Genomic DNA, 20,981 nt, shown 5'->3' with positions numbered 1-20,981 from the left:
TAATTTAAATAAAACACAGTTTAAATTCAATGAGTTTATTAAATTATTACAAAATGGCACATATTAGTAACACTCGAAAAGCATTTTGTTGATAACAATTAAATGCATTCTGGTACAATCATAAAAAAATAAATATAAAGAATAAAGTGATATATTAATTAATACGGAAAAAATGTTTTACAAAATTTCTTGATTAATAATGACACAATATGGTTAAAAAAATCTTGTTAATGAAATTTTTTTTTGCTCAGAAAAAAATGCAATGTCGTTTTGGTCGTTTTTACTTAGATCTAGGCTTCACTAATCTAGATGCTGGTGGGGCGAATTTAGCGAAGCCCTGTTGGTCGAAAACTGGTAAGAGGTCCCTCACACGCGCAGACACCGTACCTCCAGTCACCCTGGAAGTATAGACTCTGTGAAAGAAGAAGTTTTGCCATTAGGTTAGGGTGCTGTGTGAAAAGCTCTAAATACGTGTAGGTTTACAAAGTACTCAGAAACTATTGACTGTTTTGTGACTACGAAGTGTGACGTGTTACAAAAAAAATCTATTACTAGAGTAAAACGTTAGTTAACATTAAAGCATCAAAAATATTACATACTATGATACTAGCTGAGCCCCGCGGTTTTATCCGCGTTGCTCTAAGGGGTTAGACAAGTGGCTTTCGTTTAGCGTAACGTTTGATACAATAGATTATGAATGTATGAGATTGACATAAGCTGTAGATAAATGTATCGACAGCTTACGTCAATCTCATACATTCATAATCTATTCTATCAAACGTTACGCTAATAGAAAGCCACTTGTCTAGGGGGGCTGATCCTATTCTTAGCGTGATGATGTATATAGCCTTCTTCGATAAATAGGCTATCTAACATCGAAATATTTTTTTAAATTTGACCATTAGTTCCTGAGATAAGCGCGTTCAAACAAACAAACTCTTCAGCTTTATAATATTAGAAAAGTCTCTAACTTACTGACATAAATTAACATTAGTTAAAACTATAAGTATACAAAACGCAATTTGAAAAGTAATTGCTTGTTAATAATTTATGTCATGAATAATTCCACTGTTTGTTAATGTATTAAAATAATTATAGGTGTATTTAATCAAAGATAGTGTGCTGAAAATAGATACTTAATCTAGTATTCAGGTTTCAAAGACAAGGTTTTCAGATTAACTCTAGTTTCTACTGATATACTATTTGAAGACGATTTTGTACAAATTGATTCTGTTATAGTTTATTTTCTTGCTAGCATTTAATAAAACACTACTGATTTTGATTAATCATTTTGTACATTAATGTCTATAAACGAATTAACATAATGTCAATTGACAATTAATTACCATTAAATCCAGATTTTTTTATCAAATTTAGCTTTATAGCAGTCTTAAAGTATTATCGATAAAAAAAATTTCAATTTCACTATCATAAAAGAAGTTGAGTTCACTATTCAGTTCACTATCATAGAAGAGTTCATTTATTGATTTTTTTTATATATTATCTTATAATTCAAAATCAATTGTTGTCTAGGGCGACGTACCTACCTACTTATAGATATCATTTTGAATAACTTCTGAATTCTAAATTTTTTAATTTATCATTATTTCCACATCACATTCACAGTATGATTAATTATCTTTGCAATGCAAATAGGTAATGCTTTCGCAAACAGGTAAACGTTGCTAAAATAGCTTTATTATGTAGATTAAAAGAAGAAAATGTAAAAGGAAATTGTTTTTACATATTATGTGTAAACTGCCTGTTATTTTGCGTATCTACCAATAGTGAAATTATCATTGTTGATTATTGTAATATTATTATATACCAGCTGTGCCGTACGGTTTCCCCCGCGTGCATTAATACTACTATTATTCTAATATAACCTATATTCCTGTAAAGTTTCATCCAAATCCGTCTAGTAGTTTTTACGTGAAAGATTAACAAACATCTTACAAACTTTCGCGTTAATAACATTACTAGCTTTCCGCCCGTGGCTTCGCCTGCTTGTTCTAAAATCAAATAAATTATATACCTTCTTCTTGAATCACTCTATCTATTAAAAAAACGCATCACAGAGGGACAGAGAAATCGACTTTGTAACTATATTTTACTTTGTAAGTATACATTACCTGCTAGGTTTAATCATCTTAGCTGCCTGGGCTGGAGTTCCCAGCTCTGTCGGAAAGTACGTAGCGCCATAGAAGTCCAGACCATTCTGCAGCAGTATATTCGCCTCCTCTATATTGGCGAGGGTCACACGAATCACGCTGGAAGCTTCCTTCGGCACCATGCTGCTCACCAGCTCGCCATCGATAGTGGTGATGGCACGAGGTGACTTCTCCGAGGGTTTTGGAGTGGATGTTCCTGTAATTTTTATATTAACTCAAACTCAATTTTAGTCATGGAAACTTTTACATGTTTCAGTCATTTTTTAGACGCTTTAATATTCAATCAAACTCAAGAAAGTTTTAGTCATGGAAACATTTACATGTAAAGTTGTACACGCTTTCCCTATAAGTAAGTTTGTATGTTTGTAAGTAACTCCTAAAGACTGGATTTTGAATTAAAACTAACAGATTATACAAACTTTACACACTTATCAAGGATCGGACAATACCTACAACAATTTCAGGAGACTCCTAGGATAGGTGACAATACAACAATTTTGCAGTAGATTATCCTATTAAAGCGTGTTTTTTAACTAAGTATATTTATTATTTCTTCAAATTACCACTGATTCGCAAGCTAATAGCTAATCTATGTGCATAATGAATTTAAGGAAAAATCAACAATTTCGACACTAAACGTTCATTTACATCGAGTTATTCAAATGAGAAAAGTGCAAGTAATTGACGTCAATTTAATACGCATTTATAAGGATAATTATTCAAAAACTACTAGTCAGTTTGATACCTAATGATGAAGATGGAAGAAACTTATAGAGACACGAAAAGTCTCAGATATAAAAATAAAAAGATGCAGTCGAATTAATTAATTTAATTACTTAAATACCAAGATTTTTTTGTCGATTCATAACCTAACTACTTATATTTACTTACTGCTTAAACTGAAAAATTTTGAATCAATTCATGAAGTCTAATTTTAAAGAATCATCTAATATTTTAAGAAATGCCTGCTGGCTCTCTCTTCTCTACATTAATTTTTTAAATCGTGTAATATAGGTTTGCAAAAGTTGTTTTGCCAGGTCTAGCACTCTGCCTTATTACTTAGGACTATAAAATAGTTAAAGACCAGCCTAATTTTAAATACATCAAGCCGGTTCCGATAACAAAAGAGTATAGAGCAGTGTTTAATAGCGTTATTATGTACACTCTACAGGGGAATTTTCGGAAAATCTACTACTTACCTAGAGCTACTTACTAACACAATATTATATTATAAACTAGCTTCCGCCCATAACTTTGTACGTGCATCCCCGTTTTCCCCGTTCCCGCAAGAATTTCGGGAAATCCTTTCTTAGGGGACGCCTACGTTATGACATCTACCTGCATGCCAAATTACAGCCCGATACGTCCAGTGGTTTGGGCTGTGCGTTGATAGATCAGTCACCTTTGAGTTTTATATATTATATAGACTAGATACCTACCATATATGCAAATTTCGAAACCTCGAAAATAAGTTTAGGTCTTTACTTAATTTACATAGTATAGGAAAACATAGATTTCATTACATCAGTCATTCTTCCTTACCTACTAAATGAACTCTTATAAGGAAAGACTGAAATACTTCAGTTTTCATAGTATATTATATTCTCTTTTAATTTATCTATTATTTTGTCGGCATTCATTACAAAGATAAGAAATATAAGCACGGAAATACAATCTCTAATTGACATTTACATTACCGTTAACATCTTTAATAAGACCTTTAATTAAAGTAGATTGGACCTATCTCAATATCGGAAAATCTCTAACAAATTTTCACGATTTTCAAAACGCAACAAAGTAACAGCAGTTACAGTTAATATAAGGAAAATTATATTGAAATATTTTTTTTAATTCACTCATGATTGCTTGTAACGTTGACAATAGAAGGTAGTAATTAATAAAATAGCATTAATTGCCTACTTTCTGCATGAACTGATATCGTAGATTGACTGATCCTTCCGTAACTTAAGCTATTAACACTCATTATAATTTATAATATCTACTAAAGGTGGTGCAATTATTTAAATGCAGTTCTATATTATGCAAATGTTAAATCTGTATCTCAATAGTGATGAAACATTTCAAAATTTACTATGAACTAAGAAGAAGAGCAGAAGAATTGTTCTTTATATTTGGTTATCCGTCCAATAAAGTATTACACGAACATTTTAAAATGTCACCTGTAAACTGACAAATACGAACAATTAGAATACATTTTTGAAATGGTAGTTTAATACGTTATTCGATGAATAAGTTTTTACCAAGGATTGAAAAATCAGCCCTTAATTTGGTAACTTAGTAACACTCTACTGAGCATATCTTATAACATTTTTGTCCCCTTACAAAATAAAAAGATTCTGAATAACGTGAGTTCGAACCACCAGACATGTGGTCCTATACATCAACAGCCCATATAATTGCTCCATAAAAGTGGACTTTTTTATCTATTACAAATATTAGATAGCAAATACATACCAGTATTCCCTTCCCTCGGAGATCCAGCATAATGCAAGCGGACCACTTCTACTACCGAAGTGTATTTGTACAGAGCATGGCGGACATCCTCCTCCGGGATCTCATCCGGGATGTCGTAGACGTAGATCGTGAACGTCTTTTGTGGCCGGCAAGGTATGGCGATCTGGAAGAAGGAAGTTTATTTTTAATTGGCTTAATTCCAAAAGTTCTGTGTTTAGCATATGTGGTCCAACACCATAAAAGGAAGGAAGAATAGGAAGTATACTTCAGACTGCAAAATATCTAGACGCGGTAGAGCTTCTTGGGTAGAGCTAAGTTTATAGGTCGTCGAAATTATAATAAAACCACTAGAGAACTCTATATGTTTCAATACAAGTCAAATTATTTCAAAATTATTGCTTTCATATAATAAGGTTACAGAATACATTCTATGTGATATTAGTAGAGCAATTTCATGTAACAAGAGTTTCACACAGATATCTTAATTAATAATAATAACTAGTAGTTGTCAGTATGTATCAAATCGCATAGTAGATAATTTACGATGAAGGGCGAAGAGATTCAAACAATATTTTCACAATTTACCTAAGTTTACTAAATGAGGTAGATATATAAGCATGGAAGTCATATTCATATACGTGTAGATATATACATTACCTTTCTATAAAACCTCGATCCGGTAACCTTGTGGAAGCCCTTCTTAAAGACCATCTGGTAGTCATCCACACTTGAGAACTTAAACAATATTCCCGTAGCTGTTTTCGTCAGCGAGAAGCATCCTTTGAACTCCATTTTTTCGCAAATTGTCGACGCCTTTTCCATACTTAGGCCATGGGAGGGAGTGAGAAGGAATGCGCCCTTTGTGAGAAAGTGCTCGGAATCGGATATATCGGACTCGCTCTCTCCGCCCTTCATCATTGTGTGGATTTGCTCCTTCCACATGTATTGGTCAGACATCTGGAGGTACAACAGTTTCTATGTAATTAAGCATGTAATAAATGTTTTGAACTGATTCTCTAAGATGCCTAGTTTAGGTACCTAATTCAAGACATTTTGTTAGTGAGAAAACAAATAGAAACAGGATATTCACTCAAAAACTTGAAAACAGTTTGACCGATTTTGATTTTTTTCTAAATAATTACTTAGATACTATTGGAAAACAATATCTACATTGGAAACATTCGAAGAGGCTTGCTTTTATTATTTTTCTCACCTATATGCCAAGTCTGTCTCTACAATCTCTACATGATAAATAAATAATTAAAGTTTCTCGTAGGGACATATATATACATATAATATACCATACGTCATTATTAAATTAAAAGTTATAAACTGCGACCAATTATTAATAGGAATCTTATAACACAAATACTTTTATAATATCTTCTTTATTACTATAACTTTCAATGCTATATACCAAGAAAGCATTTTCTTCGAACACCATTTACCTTATAAAGCATATTTCGCCATTCACTAGAAAATACTACGACCTCGACATACCCATTTTTATGGATAAATCATTCATAAAATTGTTTCTTCAGAAAGCATCTAATAAGAATACAATGAATGATCGTTACGGTTCATCTGCGCCTGCGCATGTCACTGTACTTAATTAGAGTATTGTCTTTTACAATTTGTTATAGGGATCGATTATTTTTTTGAAGTTTTAATGACCATATTGTTATGTTTTTTTATTACAAGCTGGTTGGTAACATAGTATAAAGGGACAATTGTCTTCCAACAATTAATCAATTACCTATCTGCCTTTTAGGCTGTTAGATCTTAATATTCATCTCGGTATTTGTAGGTATATCCATTATTTTTAAAATAATATTCCAGACTGTTCTATTAACTGAAAATGTTATATTAAATAGAGAAAATTATTTAATATCAATGAAGATTAGATATTTAGATCGATATCATATTGCAATAGTTAATTACCTAAATCATTGTAAAAAAATATAAATAAATGAAAATCCTTTCTATCAAAAAATTTCTAACTGAAACAAAGGCTGGGCTAAAATTATACAATCTATATCAAATAATTAGAATAGATTGTAGGCGGACAAGATAAATGATACTATTTGATATAAATTGGATACAGATGTCGAATTAAATTTCCGAATATGGAGTCATGAATTGTCACTGTAATTGGCTAATTTAACAATTAAACAAGGCCACAACGAAGAAGTAGTAATTCTTAACTCCTTTTAAGTTTTTATTGGCAATTATTTTGTACACACCAAATGCTCGTGTATTGTTTGGTATTGTGAGAACTGAAGTTAATAGGTACTAAAATGATGTTAGAGAGATGCTCAATACTGATTCGACACTATTCGAAAACAAATTTTTATGAACAGAGATTTTTTTTACTAAAAATAAACTGTAACAAAGTCAACTTCCATAAATTCCATAAAATTGTATTATGGCTCGTACCCTCACAGGAGGCCCCGTGTCTCAGCAGTGGGAACGAATATGGACTGATGATGATGATGATTGATGATGATATGTTGAAGTTACAACAGTAAAAGCGTTAATGATAATATTAATCATTCGATTTATTTAGTCAATTAATCATTAAAATATTTCTATAATCTTTACATTTATTTTATTAACATAGAAGCACAGATATACTATACACAATAATATACTACGTATACAAAAGTATTTAAATAGCAGACAGATAAGAATAACAACGTCCAAATTATGAACAAGCGATAGACACAAATAAGAAAAACTAACTACATATCTATGTATCTTCTTACTACAGAGCTTTTCTTTTAAAAAGCTTTATTTAACTAACCTTAAAGGAAATATAAATCTATCATTTGTTAGATATCTAAATAACAACCATTTTAAGCAAGATACGAATAACAGCTTCAAAATTCCAAATGAACAAGCGAAGCACACAAAAAAGAAAAAATTGATTTTCTGTTTTGTTTAAAAAAAGCTTTATTTAACGAACCTCAAAAGAAAGATACATATTTTACTATAAAGCTTTTAAATTTTGAATAAAGGAGTCAGAATCTTGTATTTGTAATTTTTTTAAAGTATAGAAAAATATCGTAATTTAGAAAAAAAAATCATTAAAGTATGCTATAAATGCTATAAAACTCCATAATACACTTTCTTATTGATAATGCACTTACCGAACCGCGCTTATCCGAATTTTTGACCTTCTCGTCTTCCTGCCTGTGTTCGGTGTCCGACGCACCTTCTGCTAAGGACATGGTCTTCGGACTGAGAGGAACAGGCGCCAGCGACTGCTTTTGCTCCAGTGACCGCGATCAAGCGTGGCACCGCGCCTTAAAGCTCGGAGCCATGGAGTCGCTATTATTTTATCGTGGGTGGAATTGGGTTTAATTTACTTGTATTTTAGTTTTAGGAAGTGCTAAATATGGTAAGGCTTTTTCATGAGTTCTGAAATCACGTGTTGCGTAATTTAGTGTGATAATTTATCCATGGTTAATTGATGTTTACAGATTATTGTAACTAAGAACATTTATTTTTATCAACTTCAATTCATATAATAGATAGAATAAAAAATTACTTATGTTGGAATATCAATATACTGATTATAATAATTAATACGACAGATACTATTTTATACTCAAAAAGTTCCTCACGGTTAATGTGTTCGTACTTCGTACATATTGTCATCTACATATTTTTTTACGTAGATAGGTATCTCCTACGTATTATCTCAGTACATATTTCTATAACACTTTACAATAATTTATTACCCCTGCATGGAGCCAGTAGAAAATGCCTACCAACTAATTTTCGTTTTAAACTAGGATTAGTTGCTGAGTAAACATCTTAGATTATATATTCATAGTTTATAATTTATATGATACTCTAAGGTAAACATAATGCCTACTAGCTTTTACTAGGTAACAACAGGTGCAGGGTCCTACCGTGCTAAAGATCTAAGTTTGAGAAAATAAATGAATTTGTTGTTATGACATATATCTTTGACTTGAACGGTAGGATCAGTGTAGCGTTTTGATTTAATTTCTGTTTCTTAACTATGATGCGATTGTTTCTCAATTGATACGATTTTAGTATGATGAAGGCAAAATCTATTTAAATAATTGCATTATCGACTAGAATTTAACATATTCTGACATCTCCATTATTGGGCAAATTAAATACTTTTATATACCTTTTTATCTTAATATATATAAATCTCGTGTCACAATGTTTGTCCTCAATGGACTCCTAAATCACTTAACCGATTATAATAAAATTCGCACACCATGTGCAGTTCGATCCAACTTGAGAGATAGGATAGTTTAAATCTCAAATCGTTAGAGAAAGCGGGCGAAGCCGCGGGCGGTAAGCTAGTTAATTATATAATGATATGATTCAATTAAGTGCAATAAATGAGATTGAAGACAAAACATAACTAATGCACATAAATGTATTAGGTATCTACTAAATAGGTACTTAATATTTAATCGTGTCCATAATCAGAAGTAATATTAAGGGCGACTCCATACATTTTCAACAAATTTTTATTACAGGAAATCTGTAAGAATCATCCATTATCTAACGGGATCATTTATCTAGGAATCGACATGTTAGAATGTTAAATTTAAAAATATAGGTAGGTACATACGTTACTTTTGTACGAAGAAGTATAAGCAGGGAATGAGTAATGATCATATTATTATCCAATAATTATTGCAGTGTTCTTTTAAAATGAGCGAAAATTTACCTACGACGAAAATCTGTTTAACGAAACAGGTCTGAAAGCTAATTCAATATTTTTAAATATATTTATATATGTGTATTTGCAAAATAACATACCTAACAACTAACAAGGAACATACTAAACGTTCTTTTTACCCGAAACCTTTGCAATATTAATATGTCGAAATTTGTGTTTTATTAACTACGTCGTGTGTATAATTATTCTTTTATCGCAAAATTTATAATATTATCGTGTTATTTATAGGTCTTGTAATTTAAAGTAAAATATACGTAATGTATTTCTTATAAACATTACCTTGTAATTACTTAAGTAATTTAAAAGAACTAAGCATACAGACGGTGGAAAGCGACAGAGATTTCTGCATCATTTTCATCGCCACTGATTCTGCTCCTATTGGCTAACATTGGGTACCTATATCATATCCTACTATCTTTTCGCCCTTGGTTTCGCTAGATATAAAGGATCATGGATTAATATATTTTACCGCTGCAGTATCTGGTTGTATCACTCCCTACATACCTTCTTACTAACTATTAAATTAGAAAGAACATAAAACAATAAGCTGCATAAATATCTACTGTATCTTACACGATAAATATATGCAGTCTATTTTCTACGATAATAATTCAATATCTTAAGATTTTAGATAAAAGTCAATATTATCTTCATGTAGGTAGGTTTTATTTTGTTTGAGAGTCCACTCAAATGTAATCATTTATCATTTATATTATTATCATAACTTTAGTCAATCTCAGTAGGTAGGTAAAGTGTGAGCGTCGAAATGCCTAATAAAAAATCGAGATCGCCATTTTTAAAACAAGTAAGTAAGTAACTAAGTACAGTAGGTATGCAGTAATTAAGAAATAACTTGAATTTACCATCATTTTGTCATTCAATTTAGTTACGAGATTACAAATCATAACTCAAGAATAATGCAACTTTTAAATTAAAATTATATTTATTTGCAAGAATGTAGTTACAAATTATTAGTACAGTAGTAGTTAGTAGTAGATTGCAATTACCTAATGAAAGTTATTCTATTAAATTCTTAGGTAATAAGCTTAGAATACATAATATATAAACTAAGGTTATATTTATGTGCATAAATTACTTAAGTCTTTTAATATTAAAGCTAAATTGTATATATTTCAGTGCTTTGTAACAACAGCAGTGTGTTTCAACATCATAGGACAAGGAGCGTCATTCGGCTACCCCGCTGTCCTGCTTCCCGCGCTAAAATCAAAAGAATCTCTCATACCGCTAAGTGAACTAAAGGAATCATGGGTTGGTAGGTTTGATTTTATATCTATTTTTAATAAAAAGTAAATTTGGAGTAAATTCATTTGAAAGAGAAGAAAACTCATCTGAAATTCGTCGTCACTATCATAAATACACAAATTCTTATCGTACTCTTACTCAATATCTTAAATAACGCCTCACTATCTACATACATATATAAACATTTTTTTTATATTTATATTTACACCTCTTTACCTAATGCTAAATTCCAATTTAAGTCATCTTTATTTCGTTCCATTTATTGTATTAAAAATAAACATTAATTTTGAGGACATAAAACACAAAAACTAAATAAATACATATTTCAGGACAATTTTTCACACACGACACGATCTGATCCCATACTAAGCTTTCGCTTGTGTTATGGAAACCAGATGGCTGAAAAACATATTATATACCTACATAATTTTAAATAAATACTTATGTAGATATTCAACAGCCAGACACAGAGCAAACTATGTTCATCACACAAATATTTGCCCCGGGTGGGAATCGAACCCACGACCTCTGGCTTGGAAGGCAAGGCCACTACCAACCAAGCCAATATCGGTCAGTCGACCAAATAAGAAACTTTGAACTTAGCACACAAAGTCCCTACATAACTAATTTAATTTGATTCAATTGTGATCATTCATATTTTTTCACAATGTTTTTAAACGAATATTTTCAATAATAACATAATTATAATATAATATTATTAAGCTGAAGAGTTTGTTTGTTTGTTTGAACGCGCTAATCTCAGGTACCCTACTGGTCCGATTTAAAAAATTCTTTCAGTAATCAGTGTTATATAGCATATTTGTCGAGGAAGGCTATAGGCTATAAATATCATGACTAAGGCCAACGTTAGTGGCAATGCGTGTGGAACCGCGCGGCACAGCTAGTTTTTAATATTTTGAACTGAAAATCGCATTTCATCAGATTGTTACATGCGTAGGTACCTACAAGATAAGATCTTATTTGCAGTGTATTGTGCTATTACGTGATTTTGACGTAACTAGTCTTTTGATATTGTTATAAGTAGGTACCTACAGTAGATATTATAAGTGCCTTTATGTCTAACTAGCAATACAAGAAATGAATCTTATAAATAACTACATACCTAGCTTCTAAAGTTCTAACCGATTGTTATCTAGGTTGACAGAACAAAAGATGTAACTAAATTTCTAGTCGTAAAAGAATTATTCTAATCGCTGCATTAATTTTTGGAACATAGTCAACGCAAGCATAATATATTTCCTTTAAAATGTTAGGTAGTTAGATTAGTTACTACAAAATTATAGTCATCAATTTAAGAAGGCTTTAACTTTGAAGTTTCAACTGAATTGTTACATGAAAAATCTATAATCTGCTTTAGTAGTTAGGTACTAAGTCTACAAATAAGTAGGGATGAAAATAAAACACTCAAATAATTTTCAAAGTTTATTACAAAAAATCCATTATTTACAACAGAAACAATTTACAATTTGGTTTCAAAAAGGTTTGAAATGATCTTCATTTTTCAGCTGGCATGCTACCGTTGTCTATGCTCCTAGGGTTCCTTGTGACACCACCGCTTATGGACAAGCTGGGACGAAGGGCCACACACATCATATTGACTGTCCCCTCGCTGGTTGGCTGGTTCCTTATCATCATGGCGACGAGTGTTGCTGTAAGATTAATTAAATATATATCAAGGGAACTATCAAACGCATGTAACAAAAGGATAGACAAATTATACAACAAAAATATTGAATTTTTAAACGGCTTTGGCCGTTTATGTGCTCTTCACTATCATATAAACAGCTCTTACATCTCGCTCGTCCATCTGCACAAGTCTGATAATTACCGTATAGCCATAGCGTTTATGAATCCGTTAAAACGTTAGTTTTGTCATAGTAGTGTCAGTATAATTGAATCACTAAAAGTAGTTTTTATTTCAGGAAATAATAATAGCGAGATTCTTACAAGGAGTGTCAGTGGGGATTCTAACCATTCTCCGATCCGCGCTCATTGGAGAGTACACCAGCCCGAAGAATCGAGGTGCATTCCTCACAACAGTGTCTTTCTCACAAGCCTTTGGAATTTTCTTCGTCCACCTTGTTGGCTCGGTGCTAAGCTGGCAGCAAACAGCTCTCGTATGCGTACTCCTTCAATATATTAGCCTGATAATGATCATGTATACCCCCGAGTCACCCAGCTGGCTGCTAACTCAAGGTCGCTTTGATGAATGCCGTGATGTCTTCCACTGGCTGAGAGGAGACGAAGAAGACGATGAACTCAATGCTATGATCAAAGCCAGAATTGCATTCGACAAATTTCGAACGGGAGCAATACAAACCAAAAACAGATTCAAGAGTCTATCTGAAACGATACGAAAGAAGGAATTCTATAAACCCACTATTTTAATGTTCCACGCTAATGTCATCCAGCAATTTTCTGGTGGGACCACAATGGCTGCATTTGCTACTGTTATAATTAGCAATTTGATGGGCCCGAAAGCAGATGTTGCTTTTTGGATGTTATTTTTGGATACGCAAAGAATAACTTGCAACCTTATCGCCGTGTATATTATAAACAATGTTAAAAGACGGACTATGATGTTCAGTACATTCGGTTTGTGCATTGCGAGTCATATCGCGATCGCTGTGTATGTTTTGTGTAGACTGAAAGGATGGAGCTACGACGCAATTTGGTTACCAGCACTCTTGGTCAATTTGCAGTACTTTAGTGTAGCGACTGGCACAGTTCCCCTGCCAAGTATAATAGCTGGGGAAATATTTCCTTTAGAATACAGAAGCGTATGTGGGACAATAAGTTTGACGTTTGGTGGGATCTTTACATTCCTCGTGCTAAAAACTTTCCCTGGTTTAATGGACACAGTGGGTTTACACGGCACTTATTTCTTGTATGCTATAATCATGAGTCTGAATCTTATAGTGATATGGGTGCTTCTGCCTGAGACAAAGGGAAAAACTTTACAGGAAATTGAAGACGAATTACGAGGAAAACCTCTGAAACTAGAGGAGATTGAAGCAAGACTGTCGCTCGAAAGCAATCCAGTGGAAATTTATAAACGAAGAGTGTCGGAACGAAGGTGTAGCAGTACTCTTACAATATAAGTTACTTATATTTAGTTAAATTGTTTTTATGTAAATAACAAAAATCGTCATGGAATACCACTTTCTTGATTATTAAGCAAGAATTTGCAAAATACTGTGAGGCATTTGTGGAAGATATAGTGACAAAAGGAAGAAATGAAATGTATAAAAACGTACATAATAGATTTTTAATGTAATTTAAAAAGGAGATTACGAATGTGCACAATACCGGATTTTTCAAATCGGACCAGTAGTTCCTGAGATTAGCGCATTCAAATAAACTCTTCAACTTTATAATGTTAGTATAGATTAAGTGTAAATATGTACAATAAATGAGTTTATCGTTAAGCCTGCCTTTTATTATCGCTTCAATCTAAAACTCAAAAACTACATAGGGAAACAATAAAACACACAAATATTTAATAATTTTCTATATTATTTGGTACACAATAACCGTCGCCGTGTCCAACCATACTCGGCGAATGGGCCTATTATAATCACATCTAACATCTTACCATTTACTAAATCACTTATAGACATATGTTACACGCCCCTCCCCGTATAGTTGCACACACGACACTTAACTACTGTAGTTCTGTACAACGCCATTCGCACCCTAATATAAAGTTTAACATCAGATCAGAAACTTTTACAATTTGTTAATAACGTGCATAGCATAAAGTTCACATTCGCTTGATATTTATTTATATATAAATTAGGAACGAAACTACAAGTGTACAATTTATAAAAATTATTACATATATTATAAATAATTCTAAACAATTTGTGAAATGAATAAAAATATCCGCGATGCGATTACGCAATCGATGTTAGAACGCAGAATTGGAAACAATAAAAATAAACATTGAACGCAATACATAAGTATGCATCACACAATCATCCACAGTCAGTCAACAATAATGTCTGAAAATACAACGCAACTTTACGCTATGCTTTAGAGAAAAGCATTATCAATACGAATTAGATTAAGGCCCAGTTTGATCACAACATCGTATAGACCAATAACATCGAATCCTGTTTTCCTTTATGATATGCGACACTTTGAAATTGTATCAAACTTTGTCCTCTCACACATTCGTAAAACTCAGGTAAAACAAATTCCCCAATTTCACGAACCATGGCAACAACACGTATATTTAAAAACAACCGAAACCTAATTGTGAAAGATAATCTAGTCACAGTCCAAAATGTTATCTAACGGGCTAGAAAAATAATTTAAAGTCACAGCTTAATTCATATGAAGCATTTAAGGGCTGATTTTTCAATCGTTTGTTAAAACTTATTCTTCGGATAACGTATTAAACTAACATTTCAAAAATGCATTTTATTATTGTTCTGATTTGCCAGTTTAATGGTGACATTTTAATATTATCGTGGAATACTTTATTGGACGGATAAGTTTTAACCAAGGATTGAGAAATCGGGCCAAAGTAAAATAAATCTAAAAAGCCTTACAAATAATACATCAAGATACGATTTAAATATCGGACAATTTCATCGTTTTTACATTTAACAACATGACAAAGTCTCGGCGTACACTCCATAACAAAATAATAATAATTATCCACATATCACTGATGAAGATTTCCTATGAAGATGTATATCGGCATATCAGACAATGATCACACACTCAAATTCACAAGTCCAATTCTAAAATACACATAAAAAATTTGCATCTAACATTTGAAAAATATTTACAATTTTTTTTTAACTTCATAAGGTTTCACTAAAAGCGTTTTCAAGTCGTTATTTTTTATTTGTTTTCTTTACAAAATTTTGAACACTTTCAATAATTTGGCTCCGACCACCACCCAAGTCCAATGTCTTTAATCCTAAACCTTTGGACGAATTTTTACAATTTTATCAATAAAATCACGTCCGCTAAAGCCAATACCGAACTTTATCACTTGACAATAAAGTTCATTTTTCCACGCAATATTTGAAAACGCTTGAATTCATCTCAAAAAACGATGATATAAGGGTGAGTTCAGACTGTACGTATACTCAATATTAATTTAATAATTTTGATTTTACTAGAAAGTCGCTTTTGCGTGGTAAAAGACCTAATTAAAAAATCTCCATTATTCCAAACCCACCCTTAGTCAGACACAAAGATTAAAAATTACATATTTTTGAGACAAAAAGACTTTATTTCATAGAGCATAGAGTTCAAGATTTGACTATTGAATCTCTCTATGGGACACGGCTACTAACATCAATGTAACGAATTAAACCTTCAACGACTAAACACCAATATAGATAAAAATTGATTAATTTATTTGATTACTTTATTTACTATCAAAAAACATTTATTTATGATCATTTCTGTAAAATTGTTCTACTGACATCAAAATATGCATGCGTAAAAATAAAAAAGGGGGTTCGGTCGCGAATAAATAATTTTAATATATTTTTATATCCCAGTTTTATGTTGAAAAAGTAAAATTCATATGTAATGAAACAATCAATAGAATGTTGAAAAACACAATCGAGATCATGCTATCTCGCTTACCTTCGTATTCTAACTCACTCACTCGTATAAGTGCGAATGAGATAGTTGTATAATTCAATTTGTCTATTGATTCGAAGCTTAATATATTAATATTAAATAAAGTTTGCAAAGTGGGTTCTTTAACAAGAAAAATGATGATAATAATATAAAAAAAATAAATTCATCACAATAAATAACGCTATTATGGTATGGATTGGCTGTGACATTTGCGATATACTTTGACAAAGTGATAAATATTTTGAAATGAGTTTGATGACTGCGGGTTTTTAACGTTGTTATATATAAATATTCTGGAATAATCTCTCCAGGTACGAATTTGTAGCAAAATAAAATACATTACGAATGGAAGTCAAAATTATGTATTTACGACAGAATTTGGTCCTCTATCCATCAACCAATAAATACAAGACGATTGTGTTTTATCGATAAATGTTTTGAGAGAAAAACAATAACGTTAGAAGGGCATTAAAAACTGTAATCCGTTTAAAAAATAAGCATTATCATACTTGATACAAAACTAATAAACGACACATTAAATTTGTGCTCGCATCCAAGCGAATGTTAATATATTTTATCGTAAAATGAAAAACGAATTTAATTATATAAAAAGCAGAATCAATTCGTTTATTTGTTCATGATCAACACTAACGCGTACTTAAATTAAAAATATATTTAAAAATACATTTATTATTATTTATTATCTTTACACATGTCGTGTGAACTCTATCGAACACACAAAAAAATAATTTATTATATTTTTTTTAAGTTGTGATGAATTTATGTGTTCGTTAGAATTTATAATCACAGTGTTAAGTCCTTAATCTTATACATATTCCTGTTTGAGAATAGACAGCCAAGCTATTCTAACATCGCATATAACGCTATCTCTTTCCAACACCCAAAAACTCCATACACTAGAGCGAGATAGCACTATTTTGTCAATACTGACGCTATGCATCTCGTTTTAGTTTATGAAACTCGTAAGCGATAGAAAGAGATAGCTGTATCAAAGATGCGATTAGAAAAATAGATGTATGTCTCTATCTAAACTTTCAATAAATGTAAACACATTATACATTGAACTCACAATATATTATGATACATAATATCGATGTACAATAATAAGTTTTATATTTAATTCAGATGTTTATCATTAGCCTAGTGATTCATCTCTACACATAGACGTATTTTTAAGTTTTAGAAAACAAATTTTGCATGAGAATTTGTAATTTATTGTATAGAGTTGTGAATCTAGGCCGTGTGAATTGTGTGCATAGACACAATCTTTTAATGTTATTTTTTGTAATTTATCAATGAACGTTCTAGAAAATTCCAAAAAATTCTATTAGAAAATGCGTTGGTCTTTGTTCACTTGCTTATTAGCGACATCTATTAAGATATTTTCAGTATTAAAAGTATTAAAAATACTTGTAATTCGGATCCCTGTATTTTTTGTTTATATAAACATGAATTTGGGTTCCATATACATTTTAATTAAGTAAAGATGACATAGTTGTAGAACATCAAATTGATTGAATCCGGATCTTTTACTAGAATCCAGATAATTGTCAATATCTGTAGAATATCATATCCATATAAGAGCTTTAACTGCGCATGCGCAATTCTTAATATTTTCATAATAGGTCATATATAAATGTATACGCGATGTTAACACATTCAGTGACGCTCACTGAGATCAAGATCATATAATATTATGCGTGCGTCGCACCGAATGTTCTAGAACGCTTTCAAATGGCGAGATGACGTCATCACGCATGCGCTGTTCCATTCTAGAACGTCAACACGGCAGGTATATAAGAGTGGGGGGTAGCAGCGCGCTCAGTGCCGCTCCGGCTGTCGGTCAGAACGGTCGCCTCTGCGTTGCGCACAAGAGCCGCACACGTAGTCGTCGTCTTCACGTAACGCACCCCGGCTAAGCCCCACGCAGTGCATGTGGAACCATTGGTCGCAACCGCCATCACATTGAACCCAGTCCACTTTCCCTGTAGAAAAAAATAATTATGATTATAATACACAGCGACGTTAAAATGATTTCAAACCTATTGGTAAATGCTACAGTATGGTTGGAAGGGAACATTTCTTGTCTCAAAAGTCAAAACTATACAATATTATGTGAAAATTATACTTGTGTACAAAATAATCAGTCTTACACAACATTAAAATAAATAACTATCAAAACTTCATTAAAATATAACATACCAGTAGGCCTCAAACAATCAGCGGCCGCGCAATCCTCGTCATCATCAGCGGACGACGGTGATGATGTGCTGCTGCGTCGAGACGCTGTTTCCGCCCGACCTCGGCTGTTACCCGCGCTTGATCCACCGCGCGCTTGACCTGATTGAAATAAATAATGAATTAATCATTTTGACCGGCCCTGATGTACATAATACGTAATATAGTGAAGTCCCTTGTCACCTAGTGGGGTAAGGAACATATGCATTTTGCATACATCTGTTTCGCAGATTGATTATCTTTAGAGATCAAGACAAGTAGGTGATCAGCTTTTTATGTGCTGCTAGACCAAGATATTTTTTCCCTTCTACAATGGGAACCGGACTTATCACTTTTCGGACATAGAAAAATAGGATTTTTTTAATTCTCAAATGACCTTCATTTGACGTTCAAAAAGGCTACTAAAAACTAGCAACAAAATGTATTGTCGTGAACAAAATGCTCACCTAATCTCGTATGCCGAGGATGTTTGCCGCGTTTCCTCCTCTCCTGTCGCGCCATGTAGTGCTTGCGCATCATCAGCCCTGATGCTGCTGACAGCGCCTGCTTCCTGTTCAGGTAGTTGGTTGTTGTTGTGGAGCCGCGCTTTATGCTCGTCTTCGTTGTTGATGTGCCTGCGAGTGGATATGATTTAAATTAGAAATTTATCCTTTTACGTGTAATATCATTTACGTTACCTGTCTTTGAAGATATCCCGCTCAAATCATTCTTCTATAAATGCAGCCTATACGTATTTCAATTCAGCCACCGTTAATCTATGTAAAACAACATCTTGCAGTGTTTCTGCAGTTCGAGACCTAAATAAAGCAGTGCCCCTCACTAGCGTGCTGTGCGTTTTATCCAATGTAGCTCCTGAACATTAGATGCTCAAATAGATGGATGATGGCTACTCCTAACACGATATCATCATCCTGTCGTTATTCAAAGCCGGTACCAGCACACTGGGCAGCATATCATCCCCCCTCCCCTTCCCTTTAGCCACGCCCTCCAACTACACCTAAAGGGGCATCCACACGCTGGCTGTTTGTCACAAACACCGCAAACAGCAAACGAAGTCCCAAACACCAACCACAATCACCCAACACAAACAGCCATCCACATGCTTGGCGAACGTTCATAACATTCCAAATCGGCAAACATGCATCCTTTGATCTGGCAAATCCGACACCAAGGCCGAACACTGCCCAACACAAACACAAACAGGCAAACAACGACAAACACACGTGGACGTCCGTGTTTGCTGTTTGCTGTTTGCCATTGTTTGTCAAGCGTGTGGATGGGGCTTAACACTATAACATCAGCTCCTATCGCGTTTCTAGCTGGCCCTCCCCTTGCTACAACCCCCTCCCCCTGAAACCGCGCCCCCACCCCTCACCGTGCGGGCGGCTCCGCTTGAGCTGCTGGTGATGACGAGGCTGATGGGGCCGCTTTCGGCGCCCTGCTTCCAGCACGCGCCCTCCACGGCGCCCTTCCGCGCCCCGCACTGCGGAAACGGCGCTCCAGATCTGCGCCTGCTCTTCTAGTCGCACCTGCACAAACAAACATATTTATGTTTATATACAACAATAATGCATGCGTGCTTCTATCGTGCTGCGTCTCTCCATTTTTGATTCCAACCTATATTCAAACTCAAAGAATCAAATTCCAACATTTATTTATGAAATTAGACTTCTTATAAAAGCACTTTTGAATCGTCATAACATTTTTTAACCACCGAGTCGGAAAGCAGTATCTATGGACAAGAAATCGTATTGGGTTTACTAAAATCAATGTGAAAATGGAGATCACAAATGCTGTTATCACAATAGTGTCGTATAGAGTCAAAATTGCAATTGAATCCGGCTCGAAGGACCAATAAATGAATTAGTAGCTTGGTAAACACGTCTCCGATAAGACAGAAGTAAAATTATAAGTGAATATAGGTATATTAAAAATGCTTTATTATGTAGTCCATTTTTTTAAATATTATTACTAAAATTACAGATATGGAAACATCATCTTACCTCCAGTAAATCTCCCTCTAACATGATGTCCTCTAATTTCTGCAGAATGCAAGGCGTGGCTCGATTGCTCGGCGAGCGCGGTGACGCACTGTACGCGTGCTCTACGCTCGCTGATGACCTACAATAGAAATACGTAAAAAGCAAGGAACCTAACTGGTATACCTAAAGTTTATTACTTTCGTTTTGATAGTAACTAATACAACATTTTGAAACCCTTTTATTACAAATTAGAAGTTGTATATGCTTTGTCTTAACGTTTAAGTGTAAGAAGTAACAAATAATTCAAAAAACTAAAAAAAAAAAAAATTTTTAAACTCTTATTTATTCCGAAACCGTATCAATTACGACATTTTACCAAAGAGTATTTCCTATTTGTATTTTGATGTACTATCGATTGGCACATGTTTCATCTCTTGCCGCCAAAATGACTTTTTTTTTATCGCAAAT

At 33.1% G+C, this 20,981-nt stretch overlaps 3 protein-coding genes across 5 annotated transcripts in view; 1 reads left to right on the top strand and 2 right to left on the bottom strand.

Moving 5' to 3' along the window:
• Positions 1–19: 19 nt before the first annotated feature.
• LOC123703417 lies at positions 20–7,933 on the bottom strand. Of its 2 annotated transcripts, none has more exons than XM_045651382.1 (5): positions 7,796–7,933; positions 5,304–5,603; positions 4,647–4,809; positions 2,133–2,367; positions 20–413 (listed from the first exon to the last, which is right to left on the bottom strand). In XM_045651382.1, the coding sequence occupies exons 1-5, from the start codon at positions 7,874–7,876 to the stop codon at positions 281–283; spliced, it is 912 nt and encodes a 303-aa protein (XP_045507338.1). In that variant the 5' UTR covers positions 7,877–7,933; the 3' UTR covers positions 20–280. The 2 variants fall into 2 exon arrangements, with proteins under 2 accessions (XP_045507338.1, XP_045507339.1); XM_045651383.1 differs by having other exon boundaries at positions 20–398.
• Positions 7,934–10,116: 2,183 nt separating this feature from the next.
• LOC123703457 (facilitated trehalose transporter Tret1-like) lies at positions 10,117–14,023 on the top strand. 2 transcript variants are annotated; one of them, XM_045651449.1, is made up of 4 exons: positions 10,117–10,183; positions 10,516–10,651; positions 12,168–12,313; positions 12,585–14,023. In XM_045651449.1, exons 1-4 carry the CDS (start codon positions 10,145–10,147, stop codon positions 13,761–13,763), a joined length of 1,500 nt encoding a protein of 499 aa, XP_045507405.1. In that variant the 5' UTR covers positions 10,117–10,144; the 3' UTR covers positions 13,764–14,023. The 2 variants fall into 2 exon arrangements, with proteins under 2 accessions (XP_045507405.1, XP_045507406.1); XM_045651450.1 differs by lacking the exon at positions 10,117–10,183 and having other exon boundaries at positions 10,584–10,647.
• Positions 14,024–14,158: 135 nt separating this feature from the next.
• Positions 14,159–20,981, bottom strand: part of LOC123703458 (lysine-specific demethylase lid-like) — a 36,495-nt gene continuing 29,672 nt past the window's right edge. The window contains exons 26-30 of the mRNA XM_045651451.1: positions 20,535–20,652; positions 19,907–20,060; positions 18,978–19,145; positions 18,496–18,633; positions 14,159–18,278 (exon numbers count right to left, since the gene is read on the bottom strand). Of these exons, the coding sequence (XP_045507407.1) occupies positions 18,115–18,278; positions 18,496–18,633; positions 18,978–19,145; positions 19,907–20,060; positions 20,535–20,652 (742 nt within the window). The 3' untranslated portion in view covers positions 14,159–18,114. The remainder of the gene's footprint in view (positions 18,279–18,495; positions 18,634–18,977; positions 19,146–19,906; positions 20,061–20,534; positions 20,653–20,981) is intronic.

Source organism: Colias croceus, chromosome 26 (genome assembly GCF_905220415.1).
Source record: "Colias croceus chromosome 26, ilColCroc2.1".
Taxonomy (NCBI): domain Eukaryota; kingdom Metazoa; phylum Arthropoda; class Insecta; order Lepidoptera; family Pieridae; genus Colias; species Colias croceus.
This window is presented reverse-complemented; position numbering and strand designations above follow the sequence as displayed.